Below are 19,437 nucleotides of genomic sequence, written 5' to 3' on the forward strand. Positions count from 1 at the left end.
CCAAACCTGATACTTGTGGGAGACATCTAGCAAGACACTGCAGTGGTAGTTGCTGGCATATCCCTCCATATAGATGTCTCCCACAAGTATCACTGCTAGCAGTGAAGCAATATTTTAGTTTGCATTCCATATGGCTAACTGACCAGAATGCCAACATAAGTCTTTGAATGATACACAGTGAGGATTTATTGTATTAAATCAGCCCTTAACACACTTAAAAGAAAACTATAGGCGCAGGATTCAACAGCAAGGCTGTTTCTTCCTTAATGCTGCAGATAGGGAAAACTAGTTTTATTAGCAGACAGAAACCCCTAGAAACAGTCCTAGTTTAAAACCAATTTGTACAATAAAGTCAATTTCTTCATGAAACAAGAAATGGGAAGTAAAAACTATACAGACAATGTTGGAAAACAGTAAACTATTCTTTATTTTAAGTGTTCTTTTATTAAACTTATTCCAAACAACACAAGACTGATCCATGAATCATCTATGGAAAACTGAAGAACAGATTCAGGTGTGAATAGCTGCTACCTAAAATGTTATCTGGAATGTGCATTTTTATTTGGAGAACAGTCTGCCTGATCTAACAGTGAAAAGGCTAGTTGCTTGCCATAAATGCAACACTTTCTGCTGTTTCAAACGCATCTTATCTGGTTAGTTCACTGAACATCTGAACGGGTGCTAATCAGCAGCTTAAATATGGGGTGGTAGCCATGTAGGAGATTGCATCTCTGATCATACTTTTTGAAAACGCTATCATGACTGGTTAAATCAGCACTGGACTATTTCTACCCAGTGAGTTCAGGACACCAGTGTATAGCTACTGCAATTTCTAACTAATTTAAATGTTAATTACTCAAAAGCAATTTAATGAGCAGTTTGCATTGTACCTTTATACTGCAAGCTTTATATTCCATATTTTCAGTATTCTAATTATACTTGCTCAGCAGCGATTCCTACTTCTGAATGAAAATATGCTTGAAGCACTGTCCTAATGCCAATAACCAGACACCCAAGGTACTTGAGAACTCGGAAAAGGACAGGTCAATGGGGACCAAGTATATTGAAAAACAAAGGTCAAAAACTGCTGCTTTGTAGAGCGAGTAGCTGAGAAAAAAGACAAATGTTAACAGCACTGCAACAGACTCTTGGTGCTCTCCCACCCGCTCAGCATTCCGAATATCCTCCAATGAACTATTTCCTGAATGTGGCAATATATTGTTAGCCTGAAAGTCTCTCCCGTTACAGACTTTCTAAATTGGTTCTGCAGAAATGCATAAGTACGTTTGGTTGGAATTACAGTATAAAAAATATAGTGACAGGAGGTGCGTACAGGAAGGAAGAGGCATAAAGACAACAGCAACAAATAAAAATTCAGAACAAAGGCAGAACTAAAAGGGGATAACAAAAAGCTGACTTCAGATAATCTACAATATGCATACTGTATTAACTTTCTGCTGTCAGATTTCCCTTAAGACAGTTTCTAATGTGCAACCAATATGTGGTTACATAAACCACAGATTACATAAACAGGCACATGACAACTACATTGAATAGATACTATGAGCATATAACTCAACTCATTATAAAAACATGGTGTCATTCCATCAAAGTTTGCAGAGCTATCTCCAGGGTAAAATCTTGGGTTCTGTGTATGCCAGAGAGATTATTTCTGCATATTACTGGGAAAACTTTCATCCCCATCTTTTGTTCTGGATTCTACACTGCTTTTTCCCTCAGCACCCCTTGGTGCACCTTTTCTGGCTAGGGCTTCTAAAGTTCTCCCCACTATCCATCCATTACAAACTGATAAGGAGACTGAGAATCACCTATTGCTCAATCACAAGTCTTAAATATGGCTTTCGTAATTTCCTTCTCCTTGCTCCTCTCAATACATTCATTGCAATGCGGAACTGCTGCTGTGCAAGTCCTGTCTATTAAGACAACTATAGGAAAGAAGGAGGCCAAGCGGCCCTTTTACATCTAGCCCAAGCTGCCCTATAAGAAATGTTTCCAATTATTTCACAGTAGCGCTCCCTTTGAAAACTTAGTAGGTACTCCCTGCTTGTCAGCCTACATGCTATACCTCTTTGCCTGTACCTACGCATAGACCCGTAAATTCTGCACAGCTTAAATTTTTCTGGTCCAACTCCTACAAGACATTTATTTCTCCCCCAGCTTAGGGTTTACTCACCCTCTTTCCATCTCCCACCACAACCTCTGAGCCTGAAGCAACTCCAACAATCAGACCTATTGCTCTCCTTCCTTTCAAAAACCCCAGTAATGACCCACAATGTGGGAAAAAAGCAGTCTTCACTTTATAAGCTTATAAAGTAAAAAATGCAACATTAGTCATGCAAAATTGTTTTCGCTTGCCACAGCCTTGTCTCTGGGGCAGCGGCAACCCTTCAGTTTTGAGGAAAGGCTGCCTTATTTAATATATTTTGAATACAGATTTTACATAGGACTGACTAGCCTATCAAGCATTATTACTCCACAAGTAATATTATGTCACCACAAGTGGGTGATCTCTTTCAACGCACAATCCTAGTGCAAAAAATCCACTCTCTTAAAAGAGAATGAAAAATTGCATGCTTTTGTGCATTGATACGAAAATGCTGCCTTATATGTAAAGATTTTAATCTGTCACCAGTTTTATTTATAGTCCATTTACAAAGGCATCAATATACATACATGATATGTTCACATCTGTGTGCAATGAATCTGTTTTCAACAGACGATAAGAAATACACACAAAGGATTTCCAGTCTCATGTCTGAGAAGAATTACAATGGTGATATTTGCTACTAGCTACAGTATGCCTTTTGGAATTAGTAAAACAGTGTTCTATCACATGCTGCTTTTAATCAGGAATGCTCTTCAGTGCTGCCGCTGAAAGATCTGCTTCGAACGTGGTTCCGCAGCTGCTCTATGAGTTCCGGGTTTTGCTGCTGTATCTGCTGTGCAAACTGCTGCCCTCTGTACAGAAATTTTTGTTTTTATTTTACAAAGATCAGTAAACGAGGGGAAGCCACTGTTGTGCTGTACTCAAAACACAGGAAGCCAAAGCTCAAATTAACTCTACAACTGAAAGAAAGTACTAATCAGACAGCCCATTTGCCCTAAGCTGAGAAAAACATGAAATTTAGAAAGCTGCTCTTCATTTTGCTGAAAAGACAGGGAAAGCACAGGCCAAATGCTCAAACGAAGGATCAGAACATAGATGTGAAGTTGTAACCAGCGACGGCAACAGAAAACAAGAACTACTAAGTCAGCCCCCTTTAAAAACAACTTAAAAATAGACTATTTTCAATATTCCATTGGTCCCTAAGCCCTGCCCAACCTTTACATTCAGTGGATGAGGCCTTGCTAATGGTGTCATGTGTTAGGTATTAAACTACCAGTAACAGGGCCTTCAGAGTGGTTACACCAGCTTTGCAAAATTCTGTACCACTAATCATTAAAGGGACACATTGTATTTTCAGTTTCAAGCGTCCAATGAAGACTTTTCTATTTAACCAGGCTTTCATCAACTGAACTGAACAACTAGTTTTGCCTGTGGCTGACATTGTTGATAATGAAGGAATTTTATATGCTGTTCGATACTGTTTTAGTGTACTCATGTCCTAATATACTTTTTACGTATTTGCATGCATAATACTGCTTGATCATTCCTATGGACAAGCAGTCTATAAAATTTAATATGAATGAAAAGAACCTCATGAATAAATAATTTTCATAAATATTAACTTGCAATTGCAGTATGTACGTCACTTACGCATGTATGAGACTTGAGAGATCAGTGAGGCCACCAACACCTGCCGCAGGGCCCCCTATAGCATTTGTCATCATTCCCGACATCCTAAAGATTTTAGGTACATGGAGAAATATAGGCATTAGAGTGTGTGTATGTGTGCATTTGTGAGATATATATATTTAGCAAGTGTTCTCTGCCATATTATATAAAAAAATAAACTACAAGTAAATGTAGCTGTCGCTCTGGGAAGGATGTCAATTAGCACAACTTTCCCTTGCACAACTCCAATTAAAGCAACTGGGAGTTTTAGAAGGCACAGCTGCTCTCTTGCACAATTCTGAGTCATTGCAATGGGGATGTGTTCTTGAGAAATTCCTGTTGAATTCTTCCGAATAACAATAAAATATTTTGCTGATAAAAGTATGATTTGCTAATAAAGTATTGGTCTTCTGCACCTCCTTTAATCTATTCAAGGTCTGTTCATGTATTACGTTGTCTCTGAGATCCCAGTGTCAGTTTTGATTCTAGGGTCTTAAGCCTCTTCTTCACCTATCTGCAGCTCACATAATATTTAACAGGTTTTTGCTCTTGGCAATCCCTGAATTGCTGCTTATTACTAGCAAGAAAAATGATTAATGACTTTTTAGCCATAGGGAGTGCCTTCTGTGGGGGGGGGGGGCGCGGAGGGAAGAATTGTGTGCCCATGAGGTGAAAACTTCTAGTTCAGAGTCCGTCCGTCCCCCCAACCATATCCTCTGTGGTATGCCAAAGACTTTTTCACTTATGTCTTTCAACAGAGACTCCATTCTTAGTTCATACTTACAGTTGCTGAACTTGAGGGTTCTGCATTAAACTCGCTGCCTGAAATAGATGAAATGCCTTGAGTTGTAATGCAGCCAGAGTTTAGCCCATAGCACAGTGAATAAAGAGGAGGCTTGAAATTCCACAGCATTGTGAACAGAGGTCAAACCTTTGACCAACCCTAAGCTGTCTGGCAAGCAAATGCCTTGGGCTCGATCCAAACCTGCTGTTTTGCAAACAGAAGGGCTTTCTCAATTTGCAGAAGCGACCTGGATCCAGTGGAAGCTCCTGCTAGAGGAAAAGGGACGAGGCAATTTTTGCCAATTTCCCTTGCCCTCTGCAGCTCCAAGAGCCACCTCCCACACTCTTCTGGAAGATGTTCCAACGTTCTGGAGCAGGTTTTCAGGTAGTGTAGGGGGGGCTTTAGGGGGTAACTGGCAAAAACTGCATCTCCCTCCTTCCCTTCTGCCTATGAGAGTACCCAGTTGGCAGGGTTCCATTCCAAACATCTCTGGATCCAACACCTTACGGGGTCTCAGTTTTGAGAGGCTCATAGAAAACCTCATTTTACCAGAATATACAATGTAGGTCCAGTTTCTAAGCAGCCATAAGACCCTCCCCAAAACTATTTTGAAATGCATTCCAAAAGCTTGGGAGCAGAATTCATTATAGCAAAACAAAAGAATAAGTGACAGTCTACCATGGGGTTTGTCAGCATTGAGTAAGAAGAGTTGAGGTTTCTAAATTGCTCTTCAGAAGAGCAAAATAAGACATGAAACAGAAGGAGGACCTGAAACGGAAACCACAAAAAATAATTTTAAATGCACTTACCATGCTAATGAAGGCAGGATTGTTTATCAAGCTTGCCATGTCAAAACTTAATCCAGTTCCAGTCTGAAAATTAAATATACACATCAATCCTGTACAAAGTAGCACCGAGTCATTACAATAGTTGAATAAATAGTTTGAAAGCCAACTTACAGGACTGGACATGTCTCTTAACTTCTGTTCAGCTATTTTCAGATTTGACTTATAGGAGTCATTTTCCGGATCAAGGTCCAGTGCTTTTCGATAGCTATTAATTGCTTCTTGGTATTTGTTCATTGAAGTCAGAGCCAATCTGATACGAACAAAGGAAGCCAATGTGAAAAAGCCAATCTGAAAGAGTATTTGTATTTTCTGATCTAATTTGCATTGATTTAAATGAAAAAAATGTAAATGCTGCTTAAATTCTAAGGAAGTAGACTCTAGTCCACAAAACCTTTTAGACATAATAAGTCTATTTTGGCCTTGAGGTGTCAGGGAACTCCCAGCAGTGAACTAGACTGTTGCCTACACTGACTGGCTGGTGTCCATTGAGACTAGCAGAGAGGGAGGCAGGAAGCCCAACCAGTAGCTGAAACCAGACCAAGGACAAGTAGAGCCATCTTCTGACTGGTTGTAAGTAAGAAGGCAGACAGATGGGGGCAGGGTGAGGTTGGTGGGGCAGTACTTCATTCAGTGCCAGTGCCAGACTATTCTGTGCTCTAGACAAGATAAACTACTTGCACACCCCCTCCCCCCAAAAAAAGTTAACATCAATTTTCAAAAACAGATGTCTTGTATAAATGATAAAATTCTTCAAAATATAAAATAAAAGTAAAGTCTTATGAGAAATTTACAACAAGCCTGCCACTTACTTGCATTTAACTTGTGTGCATTCAGCTTTTCAAGCTTGACAAAAAAATTAAAAGGGGGCAGGGTTCTAGGAAAATGTAAGTGCTTTCAGCTGGCTTTCTAGGGGTCGTTCTGGCTTTACATGGTTTTGCTTGCATGCATAATGGCCAGGAACATAACCCCCACGTAAGATGAAAGTTACCTGTACTGTACTAGTAATTTTGGCTGTTCAGCTAAAGGTTGAAAGGTTCAGCTAAATTCAAAATTGCACATCTGCAGTCCTAAGTAGCCCAGTAAAGGTATCATCTCACCAGCTTTATGTCTCTTTTACAGAGGGTCCAACTTAACCAATACCATCTAACTCAAATATGTTTCTTATTGCAATTAGCACTGTAGTTGTACATCTAATGTTTTAGGCCAAACAAAATTAATAGTTGCTATTGCTGCTGTATCATTCTCAGTGACATCCATATTGACTCCTCTTAGACAGAGTCTGCAGTGTTGATGTACTGGTAGAATAAAATAAATCTGATAGGAGTTGCCAAGAGATCAGAAATTATCCCAGGGGCATACTGTAAGTGTGGCGAGAGTTTGATATCTGATGTGTAAGTGTGTTAGGACAACACACTTTAATTTGATGTTCAAACAAATTAGGTTTACTTACCCCATTCTTCCATATGCTTTGCTATATTTTGGATCTATTGCTATAGCTCTTTCACAGTCCGTTATTGCTTCATTATGGTTACTCAACTTACTTTGAGCAGCAGCTCTGAAGTGAAAAATAAAAAGAACAAAGAGGGCAGCTAAGAAAAGTGCATATCAACAATGAGACTATCCATCCACTCATAAACCCAATCCAGTAATGTTGACATCCTAACATTTAAATTAATTTGCAGCTCAATCCTAATCATGTTTTCTTGGAAATTAATTCCAATCAATCTCGCCAGAACTTAATTCCAAGCAAATATATTTAGCATTGCAACCCTATCCCCAGCAAAGTCACCTGAACAAAACTAACTTCGCAATGGACTGAACTGGACTACTTAAGGAAATGTAGTGGAGTTTTTATAGGGGGGGAAACCATGCTGGTGATCAAACAAGGACAAGAGTTTGGAGCCATGTTCTGGGGAACTGTAGACATATAGACAGATGGTAGAACTGATATTATTCATTGTTCCAAGTTTATTTACCTGTTGCAATAATAGACTGCATTATTTGGATCCAGTTCTATAGCCTGAGTGTAACAATCCACCGCAGCACCATAATTTTCTTCCTTCATGTGATTATTACCTGAAATAAATTGCAACAATAAAATTTTGTGGATAATTGGAATGCTGATGTATTAAACAACAGCCACAGATTGTTATAAACTACACCACATAAAGCACTTTTATGACTCTGTTGCCCTTTGCAATTGTCTTTTCAGAAACAAATTGCTTTCAGCAGTATAACACATGCCAACTAGAACTATGCATGCCTTTTCCATGCAATTTTCCTTGATACAAAATGACACAACATATGACCTTTGCTTGTGGAAATTCAAGAGATTTTGTCATTTTAAACAAGGAGGAAACTGGGTAGAATAAGCGAGTCAGTATAGTTGATACCTAGAGTACTATAACTGTATCTGAAAGCTTTGTGTTTTAGATGCCGTGTCATAAATGAGTGGAGGCCTTGGACATATCACAGAATGGGGCCTTGGTGCCCCCAAATCTCTAAAATGGGGAAAGCTTTTATTACCTATTTCATAGGCCTACAGCATGGGTGAACGGGGTAACAACTGTAAGGATTTGCTGTATATATAAAATACTTAAAAGTTACTCAATATATCTGTTCCATCTCTCTGTTCCATCTGAATCAGGAGAGGCAGTGGAGGTGAGAGCTTGGAGATGGCAATGGGCTTTATGTAGGTCAATAAAATGAAGCTGAATCCTGAAAAAACTGAGTTGGTATGTTTCCTGAGTTATCACATCAGGGAGGTGTGAAGATGGCCTGTTCTGGATGATACCACATTCCTCTGGAAGGAGCAGGTCTGCAGTTTGGCAGTGCTCCTGGATTCAACACTGCCACTGTGAGCTTATCTCTCACAGTTACAATTCCCATCAACCCTTAATGAACTACAGTGCTGAGCATTCCGGGGGGGGCGGCGCAGAACATGCCTTAATGGTGTCACTTGCAATCAGCACACAACAGAGACAGGGAACCTAACTCATTTTTATGGAAGTAAGTCTTAGTAAATTCAGTGGGATTACTTCCAAACAGAGCTGCAAGTGTATTAAAGAAACGTTAATCTACTAATTAGATAGGCAATTAAATTTGCACACAGGCACAAATCATATTTCTGAAGCAATAAGTATTTTGTTCTATTTATTTTTATTTTGTATGATGACAATAGAACACTTGGGGGGCAGGAATCACCTAACAAGCCCTTTCAGTGGAAGCCATGCACAAGGACTTCTGCTTGTTTAGCGTGGCTTCTCCCCCTGCTTCTCCCCCATGGCCACCCCAAATTTGGCTCCAAGGGAGGTCAGAAGAACCTCCAGAACAGTGGGGGGGGGGAGGGAGGAGAATGGAGGATTATTCCATCCGGCAAGCTGAAAATATTACGCTGACGGAGCAATTTCAAGAGTGTGACATTGAATTCCTCCCTTGTTTAATAGCAGTTATCTCAGAAGACACACACCCTCTGTGTAAGAGAGAAGGGAGACTGCCTCTTCCAAGACTGAACTACTCACCCACAGCTTTTTATACAAGTTTGTATTAAAAAATATATTTTAACTGCTGCCCAATTAAATGAGGGAACCTTTTTAGTAGTTTAGAAGTTTTTAATTGAACGAGTCCAGCTCACTAACTTTGCAGCCCTACTTCCAAGTAAGGATTGCGCTCTAAATTTAAGTGTTCCTGTGCTTTTTCATTTCCTTCAGAGCAGCCAGCAGACTATTCCTTTCTATTATACAGCATCTAATGCAATACGCAACAGTTCTCTACTAACAGGGTTGGCTAGAAGCCTGAATAGCTGCGCATCATTCATGAACCATACTTCAATATGGCCGACAACTGAACTACGAAAGCTATGGCAAAATGGAATGGTATGTTTACTTCTTCTCAGTTACATACCTTCATCCTTCAGCTGGTCAGCTTTCTCAAGATCCTCTGGCAAAGAATCTGAGAGAGGCAGTATCTCATTCTATATGAATTTTAAAGAAAGGTAAATCTCATTTTTTAAATAATCTTATCTAGATTTAGCTACCTCTATTACCAGTCTTAAATGGAAATTTAGCCAGAGTGGGCCTATCAGCAATGAGAAGGCTAATAAGCTAATATTAGCTTATTCTGCATGGTACAGATTAATAATCTAAAAAAGGGCAAGAAAAATTAGTTGGTATAAAGGATATGACTCTCATTTTTAAGTGCATCAGAGAACTGAGACACCAATCAAAAATCCATATAGTAATCTGGAATATTCAAGTATGAATTGCATTTACTGCATTGGGTTTTAAAACAAAACATTCAGCTCTTGGGTGTGAAAGTGCAGAGATCCATGCTGGACTCAGTTGCATGCAGTCAGCTTCTACAACATTGATTATCTATCTGAGCACGTGACTGTCTTCTGCCCAAAACAAGTGGTGAATATTGCAAAACCTGTTTAATAAATATGCAGATTCCTGCATGCAGCTCAACGCTGGGTGCCGGAAATTTGTAATCTGTTAACTCAGTAACAGGTACCTGACCCTCAGAACGTTTGTACCCATATAAAAGTCTAATTTATTTTAAAATTAAACACTTGCTTTCAAGTAAAAACTTGGCACACACATATCAGGATAGTGACTACTGCGTATTTATTCATTTTTAGTTCATCTGTACGTATATATTTACTTATTACTGAAGCCTCTTTTGAGAGATTACCAGTGTTTTAACAATCATTATTTTGGCTTAATAAGATGAAATATGAATGAACCTTGTACCTGCACATGCAGTTTGTTCTGCTACCCTTTACTGGCCTGAATGCAACATGGTAGTCTCCTGTCCAAACCAGGAGACTATACTTACCAGCCTTGGAACAAGACAGGATGGAACAAGACTACAAATTTAAGTAAGCCTCAACACATGGTTTTAGATTCTGGCTTGCTCCAAAGATGGTGACCACCAAGTTTTCCAGTTCAAACTATGGTTCATTGGTGGCTTCTTCATTGAATTCAGGTGTGTTGCAAAAGCAGTAGAAAAAGAGTTGCATGTGAGGCTCTTTGTTCTTAGCTTATTAAGGGCAGATATGATTGTCTGAACCAGACCACTAGTCCCTTTTCTTCAACTAACATGCTAGAACTAAAACAGTCTAAGAAAACAAAAACTCTGCCCTGTTAAAATTATTTAAGTTATAAACATATCTGCTCCAATACAATCTTACCTTGTGACAACTATCTTCAAACATTTCTGTCAAACGTATAGGTACTGCAAGATGGGAATCCTCCAAATTAATTTTAAAGACTGTCTCCAAACACTGAATTGCCACTGTAGAGAAATATGTTTTGTTTTGTTTTTAAAAAAGGAAACCACCTGTTAATTTACCAATATATACGAGTAACACAAATTCTTCATTCCATGGTTGCTGCCTTATAATGACAATTCACTAACACCAGAATCAAACCCACTATTGCGGAAGGGTGACCATATGTATGCCATGTTAGAAGAAAGGCAGGATATTAATGGCAGAAACCAAAAAACTTGAAAGAAATCAGAGGTGGATTTTGGCAGCTAAAATCTGTGCAAATCAGCAAATATAACATGTAATGGATCAATAAAGCACTGCCTTCTCTCAGTCAACACCAATTGACCCAGACTCAGTTGACAAACCTGGCCACAGGAACGTGCTTCATCAATAAGTACTTATAGAGTTAAGTAGTTATTTATAAGTACTTGTCAGCTTTCTCAGCCTCCATCAAAAGGCAATTTGGATTAGAATTTCTTTGAAAATCTATTTCATATGGGAAAAAATAATGGTGTGACTGTATCACGTCTTCCTAGTTTCTAAGTCAACTACACCCTTTGGCCACATTCACAAGAAATGATAAACCATGGTTTAACACTATGAGCCTGACCTAGAACAAGCCTGAGGGGATCCTCACAAAAAACTCTCTCCTGCCCCACAACTTTGGCAGCATTTAGGCTTATTTTCCCTGAATCTTGGCTTGCTGTGTCATCTGGACTGAGGACTGAAATTTATAACAAACTCTGGTTAGTTAAGCAAGTCAGCTGAAGAACCCATGGTTTGAATTGGGCTTGCTTCTATACCGATCAGAGACCAACCACATTCATGTACTCCTACAGTGTCAACTCTTTCAGACAAGCAACGAGAGATGGGCAATCATTCCTCTCTATGGCTAAATAAGGACAGACTGGACCTATCTTGATAACTTGCAATATTTATTTCTCTCTCTCTCTTTAACGTCACAAAAATGTTTGATTTAACAAAAGTGCATGTGTTATCCAAGCAAGAAAAACAAACGAACATGTCATCTGCACAACTTCCATTAGTACCAAAGGTGCAGAGTTTCTAAAATAATAACGGGCCTTCTAGAACAAACTGCATCATCTGTTTGCAATTGCTATAAAGCACTCTGAGCTCCTGGGATAGAACAGTCTAAAATAAACAAATGGTTTCAAATAAAAGTTTATTTAGGTTTGTGAGACTTCCAAACAATTTTCTGGAATTCAGAATGGTTTTATAGGATATCAACATTACTTTGCTGTTAAAGAATAATGAGCATGTTTTGTAGTAAAACTATTGCAACAGCTTCACTATTCCCCTACCCCTTACTCCAAAAAGTTCAGGTAATGTACATCAGCCTTCCCCAAACTGATGCCCCCTCCTGTTTTGGACCAAAACTCCCATCAGTTGCAACCAGCATGGCCAATAATCCTAGGATGATGAGAGCTATAGCACAAAACATTTAGAGGGACATCACGATGGAGGACGCTAAGGTATACCAATACTCTCTCACAACAAACCTGTGAGGTTAGGGCTTGGCATCAGCTGGTAAGATTTGCAGTTCAGGTTGGATTTTAACCTGGGTTTCCCCAAGCTGAGTACAACACTGTATATTTACTACACTACACTGCTTTTGTTTTGGAAAAGGAAACTTTTAACCTGGAATTATTTCCAAACCTTTCCAAAAAAACCTGTCAATTGTTTATTTATTTTAACAAATTTTCCTAACGAAAAGCCAAGCTGCCTTCTTTTTTATTGCTGAGATGTTTTCCAAGCCAGCAAGCTCAACATGGAATCACACCCTCAATCTTTGCAGGGCCGCAGGCCTAAAAAACCCTGAATACACATTCCCTCAGCAAAACTGCATTTGATGTTAAGAAAAAACCTGCGAAAAACAAGGGAATATGCCAGAGTGGCACATGACACAAGGGCAGAGCAGCACTCACTGGCATGGGGAAAAGGGCACAACAGGGTAACAGTAAGTATTGGCCCCTCCAAAATAGAAGCAGCCCACAGGTGCACACCTGTGGAGCCACTGCCAACTCATGAGTTCCCTGGACCTCTACCCTGCCTTTCCCATTCCTGGGGAGTGGCATCACCACTTGAAGGGCACCACTGATGCTCCATCTCCTGCCAACCCCATATATTATTACTGGGAGTATGGCAAGGTGGGGGATGAAGGGGCAGATTCTTCCATGCATGAAGTTGCTCAATTCCTGCTGCCCATACTCTGCTGGTCAAGGTACGTGCTGTGCCAAGGAACTCAGAATTCCCATATATTTATGTAGGAGAGTGTAAAAGGTCTTGTAAGTCATACAAAGGGCCTCAATTGCCAAGCAATTTGTGATGCCTGCCTGATTAGTCCCGTCATCTTGCTGCACCCATTTTGCTTAATAGGTCATGACTCCTCCTTGCTTCTGTATAAGCTTCCTATTCCTGTCTATGCCCTCAATCTGTGCAACCAGTCACACTACAGTAGTACCTCTGGTTAAGTACTTAATTCGTTCCGGAGGTCTGTTCTTAACCTGAAACTGTTCTTGACCTGAAGCACCACTTTAGCTAATGGGGGCCTCCTGCTGCCTCTGCACTGCCGGAGCATGATTTCTGTTCTCAACCTGAAGCAAAGTTCTTAACCTGAAGCACTGTTTCTGGGTTAGCGGAGTCTGTAACCTGAAGCATATGTAACCTGAAGCGTATGTAACCTGAGGTACCACTGTATATATATGTCAAGAGTGGGAAGCCTGTGACATGCCAGATGAACGTTGGACTTCAGCTTCTACCATCCCTGACCAGTGGCAATGCTGGCTGGGGATAATGGGAGTTGGAGCCCCCAAAATTTGGAGAGTCCCATGTTCCCCAGCCCAATCTATAGCCTGATCCATAGCCTTCTCAATATAGCTTCTCATGAAGCTATATTGCTTCATGCTCTGCTTGAGCTTTAACATCTCTCTTCCCCTGCTACTTAATCTCACCGTATGCTTGGATTGCTTACACTGAGAAAAATTCTACTGTCTAATCAAGCACAATTTTTCCAATCCCTCAGCATGCCAGTTCCATTTGACTCTATCTTGCTGGGTTATGCCTATGCAGGTATTGCAGTTCACTGTTCTGAACAAAAGGGGGCCACCACTGAAAAGGCTTGATCCCGTGTTGCCATCCTCCAAACCTCCTGTGGAGGAGGAACATGAAGCAGTGCCTCAGATGATCTCAGGGTCCAGGTCAGTTCATTTACAGCCTAGCAATCACACATCTACATCCAGTGCAGAATAAGGCAATTTCATGTATGTAATGAATCTGCTGTTGGCCCACAGATGGCTCCCAAATGAACTATGGGATGAACTCCCAAATGAACATCATCTCCTTTCAACTCTCGGGTAGGAAGTACCCTGAGAAACTCCAGTTGACTACATACCAGGCAGGATGGGAGCCACTCCCAGCTGAAATTCCCTCAACATGGAGGGGCAGACCTAGAGCTAAACCTCCCTATCCTTGCCTTTGATCTAAGCATGCCTTTACTGTGCCTATGTGGCATATGAAGCAAGAAAGATGAGCCTCACCAGCCTCCAGAAGCAATTTTTGGCTACCAAGCTGACCCAGTTTGTGGTTTCTTGCCAACTGAGCCTCACTGTTGCTCCATGTAAACTAAGAGCATAAGGATCAGGCCAACGGCACATCTACTGCAGCATCCTGTTCTCATAGTGGCTGCTCAGATGCCTGCAGGAAACCTGGATGCAAGACCTGAGCACAAGAGCATTCACTCCTCTTGTGGTTTCCAGAAACTGGCATATAGAAGCATTGCTGTTTCTGATCATGGAGACAGATCATAGCCAGCATGGCTAGTTGCCATTGATAAGCCTTGTCCTTTATATATTTGTCCAGTCCTCTTTTAAAGCCACCCTAATTGGCGTCCATTGCTGCTTCCATCACTGCCTCCTGTGGGAGTGAGTTCCACAGTTTAACTATGCACAGCATGTAGACAAACCAGGCGCCAGGCCTGGCTGCCCACTGCAACCTGACCCAGCTCTCTCCAGGAATTACGCACTGCAAGGGAACATTGGTTGTGTTTCGACAAGCTGTCTTTCTGGGAAGTCTGTGTGCTATTAGTCATCTTCTAACAAGGTGTCTCTGCTTGAAAACCTCCAGCACAGAATAAAACAAACACAGCTTTAATGCCTCTCTTGGTTTTCACACATTTGACATCAACACTTCCATCAGGCATCATGACTCTTCAGTCATCACCACAAACCTTCCAAGCTTTCTTGTTCATCTGATGTGAATGCATCCATCTGACTCTGTTCTCGCAAGAAATGGATTACAGCATATACAAGGCGTTTGACAGAAGACATTTTCAAGGTCTGTGAAGCTCCCCTGAATCACAAAAGTAAGAACAATCAAATTAGTTCTAAGGAAATACAGGGAAACCCAGTAAAACTGAGAACGCAAAAGCTTTTAGATTTCAACAACAGTTTTTCTGGATGCTACCTTACTGAATTACGCTGAAGCTAGAAGAGTTGTGGATAATGAAGACTCCTTTATCATAGACTATAGGGCTCTGCCCATTCCAACATATTTTTTTAAAAAAATCAATTAATTAGTATTGCATTAACCAATCCTTTTTGCTTTCCCCAATTGCTGTTCCTCTCCAAAAACCAAAACAGGGAAGGGATAAGGCATGGGTCGGCAAACTAAGGTCCGTGGGTCGGATCAGGCCCAATTGCCTTCTGGGTCCGGCCCATGGATGGTCCGGGAATCGCACATGAACTTTCCCCCTCTCCTTTCCCTCCTCCCTCCCTCCCTCCTAGCTTCTCCCCGCCCTGCCTAGAGGAGGAAGGGGGCTGGGCTTTGTTGGTGCCAGCAGCAGCAGTGCTCAAGCGGCCACCATTTTAAGCAGCCCTTCTCCGGAGCCCTTTTGTGCACCGCTCATTGTCCCCTCGCTGCCGCCGCCAGCCCCTGCAACTCACAAGACACAGGTAAGCAGCCACCGGGGCTCGTCCGGTGCTGTGGAGAAGGGAGGGGAAAGTCAGGGGGGATGGCTTATAGTCCGGCCCTCCACAAAGCCCCCTGTTGAAAAAGTTTGCTGACCCCTGGGATAAGGAATGCTTATAGAAATACAGGGTCCCCCCTCCAGGCCTTGGGCACCGATAAATTCATCAAATTACCTTTTATCTTCTTAACTGACTTTGCCCCTCTGCCTTGCTACCATCTGTAGACTGAGAGAAGAGCTTCAGCTGATCATGCATATAGCTGATTTGTTGGGATTTGCCTCCCAACATGCAACTGCTGCACTTCAAAGAGCCAAAATGTGGGGATGGAGGAAGCAGTTAAGCCTGTGAAGCTCTCTATTTCCCTGCATGAGGACTGAGGGAAGAACTAAGAATCTCACGGCATACTAAGACTAACCAATTTATAATGAAAAAAGCTTTTGTGGCTTAGAGAAGCCCCTTCAACAGAGACATAAAGTGTCACTCTCAGCTGGCAGGTATGCATACAAATGGGTGCAATGTATTGTGGGTTTTATTCTGTTTTCTTTTCCTTATATATTTGAAAATCAGTAAAAACATCATGCTTTAAAAAAAAAAGGGCACAAAAGGGAGGAAACGTAGTAGTTGGAAATGATACGGAACCAAGCACTGATCAACAATATACAATTTATCAAGTAGGCCAATTCTGCTCATTTGGATCTGAGCAAAGACAATGATTTCATTTCGCAACACAGAAATTAATTTCATGACTCTCGAATTTCTAGATTTTTCTTCTCCGATTCTGGGTCTTTTCTTTTGTCCTATGGTAAAAAAGGTAAGGTAAAGAGACCCCTGGACAGTTAAGTCCAGTCAAAGGCGACTATGGGGTGCAGCGTTCATCTCACTTCAGGCCAAGGGAGCCAGCATTTATGCTGGTAGGAACTTGGCTGTGCTGGCATTGCTACCCAACACTGTCTGCCTGGTTTGGGTGGGTGGAGCATATTCATACTGGTAGTTCTATCAACTATATGCATGGATTTGGTTGGGTTGCAATATTGACCTCTGGGAGGGGTTGAAGTGAGAAAGAGAGAGGTTGCTGCAGTTTGGGTACAGTTTCCCCAAAGAGCAGAGCTAGGGTGTGTTTCCTGGTTTGTTCAAGTGTTCTCCTTAGTTCTCAAAATATGGAGGCTATTATTTTTAATAACCTTTTATTGGATTTTATAAACAAGGATCGTAAGAATAATTAATAATACAAATAAATATACCAAGCCTTCTTATTTCATTTGTATATCACAAAAATAGCATAATAAATTTTCAGTAATATCTACAACATATGGTTCATTATTAGTGATCAATGTGTAAGTTCTTGGTTCGTGAATTGGTTTAAACAAAAACAAAGGAGGAGCAGGATAGAACAGAGATAACAGGTAACATTCAGTATCACATAGCCAAACATCCAATCAGGAGCCCTTGTGGTTGTACTTAGAATAAGTATGAGTAATAGTCATTTTCCCTCTAATTTTACCAATGAAACAATATCAAGTGTTGGTCTATTTATGAATGCAGGAGGGGGCGTTCAAAGGGAAGACAATAATTTATGTTTCAATAAAATTGAGATAAACCAGACTGAGCCAAATGTTGTACATTTTATGGACTACTGGCATATGGAGGCTATTATGATCTATACTTGGTGGCTCATACTCAGAGGCCAGGGGCGTGAGTCGTAGTGCTAAGATTCTGTGAACCTTGAGGGGGTTAAGATGGGGCTAACTTGGGTTCCAAGTGAGCTTTTAGAAATTGCTTGAAGCCTGAGTTTCCAAGGGTGGGGGAGGAAGCTTGGCACATTACATATCCTTAAGAGAACTCTCTTCTTCATTTAATGGCAAACCAAGTCCCAGTGCTGAAGAATGAGTGCACTCACCACCGGAGATGAGAACTTAGACTACATGTTGCTGGGCTCAAGATGTTCACGAAAGACAGCAGGTTTGTCACTATGGATCTTATGTCTACTGTGAGGCTGCATTTTGGGTTTTGCTGAGGCATGCACTTTATTTATTTATTTAAAACATGTCTAAACCATCTTTCAATTCCCGAGGCAGTTCAGATTGTTAGGGGGAGAACAAAAAACAAATGAAACGACAACAATCGATAAAACATTTTGCAAGTAAAAGGAAGCTTCCTGGTAAATATTTCGAATGCTTCCTATCACCATCCTACAGCAACTCACATGCACATTCCAGCTAGGCCTCAGGCTGGCCACGGTTATTTACACAATGCATAAGCATATTAGCCCTGGGCAAGAGATGAAAGGATGAAAACAGCAGCAGCTGCCCCACCCACCCCCCAAAAATCCACCAACTACCTCCAATGTATGGAATGTCCTTAAGGACTCTGTAAAGCTCTATGCTCACTGATGCTGCTATGGAAATTAATTATTATTAATAATAATTTATCACCTATCAATGCAGCCCAAAATTGCTTTCCACATTGTTGTTTTAAATGAACCACACAACTGAACTGATGGAAATGGTAAAGGGAAACATGCCCTTTTACGAAAATAAACATAATAACTGTCTTATTCCAACATAGACCTGCCCTTTAGGATGAAGACTAGAACATGGTGACCTCAATGCAAACTTGTGATTAGTGACACAGTGCTGACTCAGAGCTTCATTTGCATCCAGCATCTTCTCTGTTAGAAATTATGTAACTTATGGGAAATTTTTCCCAGTACAACTTCATAGGTTCTCCTCCTCCCCACCGCCCGCTGCCAAATTCACCCTGAAAAGACTTCATAATATCGATGCTAAAAATACTGTGTGGACTATTAAGGCTGATGATGAACATCCAAAGGGTTGCTAGCCAATGGCGAAGCAATAAGTGTTGTCATATAATAAACGGTGTGTTTGTTTTAATGGTGGCGCAGCCCACTCGAGGCAAACGTTGCCGAGCGCAGGAGGATGCAGCGTGTCCTTAATAACGGCAGCATTTTGCATCCCCCGGTGCACTTTATGGAGTTATATAACTGGCCGCTTCTATTTCGGAAAACGTTATTCCTTGGGAATGCTTTCGGCAGGTCCCCCCTGGTTCACCCACATACGCACATTTGGCAGGTGGACAGCTTCAGGGCTGGGAGCCCACGAGCAGAGGACAGTCATGCAATGCGTACCCAACGCGGGAGAAACCCTGCCAGCAACCCGCCTAAGAAACCTGACACAAACACCTCCGCTCGCCCATTTTCTCCATCTGGCTAGGCTACGTCCCCCTCAGGTGCGCAAGCCAGACCGAGATCGCGCCGGACGCTAAGGCGGGAGACGGCGAGCTACCTGAGGGGTGGGGTGCGAGGCGAAGACCTGCAAAAGGGGGGAGGAAAGCGACGGGGATGCTGGGCGCCCTTCCTCACCAACATGCGCGCCAACATCTGGGAGAGCCAGATGTTCTCCCCGTCCCTCCTTCTTGCACGGGCGGCTACGGCGGCAGCCGCCTCTCTGCGGCTTTTGCGCGGCACACTCCATGCAGAAGGGCAGGGCAATGGCAGAAGAGCTTACCGCGCCAGCAGGATCAGGAGGAGGAGGAGGAAGACCGGGCGGGCGGAGCAATGGCTGTCCGCTACCAAGCTGCTTTCGTCCGCCGCCGCCGCCGCTGCTATGAGAGGCACAAACTTGTCCCCGGCTCGCTCCCGAGGCGTTGTTGTTGTCCGTGTGAAAGGGAGTGAGGGAAGGCGGGCGCGTGCCTGAAGGGGGCGCGCCTGCGCGCGCGGCGGCGGGAACGAGACC

General features: G+C 41.8%; 1 protein-coding gene across 2 annotated transcripts; it reads right to left on the bottom strand.

The window, feature by feature from the left end:
- Nucleotides 1-403: 403 nt before the first annotated feature.
- On the bottom strand, nt 404-19,424 carry SGTB (small glutamine rich tetratricopeptide repeat co-chaperone beta). Of its 2 annotated transcripts, none has more exons than XM_083576270.1 (11): nt 19,210-19,424; nt 14,947-15,068; nt 10,620-10,723; nt 9,332-9,401; nt 7,405-7,504; nt 6,879-6,983; nt 5,540-5,678; nt 5,390-5,452; nt 4,581-4,618; nt 3,779-3,862; nt 404-2,979 (listed from the first exon to the last, which is right to left on the bottom strand). In XM_083576270.1, the coding sequence occupies exons 2-11, from the start codon at nt 15,044-15,046 to the stop codon at nt 2,868-2,870; spliced, it is 915 nt and encodes a 304-aa protein (XP_083432396.1). In that variant the 5' UTR covers nt 15,047-15,068; nt 19,210-19,424; the 3' UTR covers nt 404-2,867. The 2 variants fall into 2 exon arrangements, with proteins under 2 accessions (XP_083432396.1, XP_083432397.1); XM_083576271.1 differs by lacking the exon at nt 19,210-19,424 and adding an exon at nt 19,065-19,206.
- Between the last annotated feature and the right edge of the window lie 13 nt (nt 19,425-19,437).

Source organism: Podarcis filfolensis (assembly GCF_964270895.1).
Source record: "Podarcis filfolensis genome assembly, chromosome: 11".
Taxonomy (NCBI): Eukaryota; Metazoa; Chordata; class Lepidosauria; order Squamata; family Lacertidae; genus Podarcis; species Podarcis filfolensis.

Coding starts and splice junctions, on each gene's coding strand:
- SGTB (XM_083576270.1), bottom strand. CDS start 15,046: ATGTCTTCTGTCAAACGCCTTGTATATGCTGTAATCCATTTCTTGCGA. Junction 7,505..9,331: donor TGACCAGCTGAAGGATGAAG/GTATGTAACTGA, acceptor AATTTATTTCAG/GTAATAATCACATGAAGGAA. Junction 5,453..5,539: donor TAAGAGACATGTCCAGTCCT/GTAAGTTGGCTT, acceptor TTTAATTTTCAG/ACTGGAACTGGATTAAGTTT.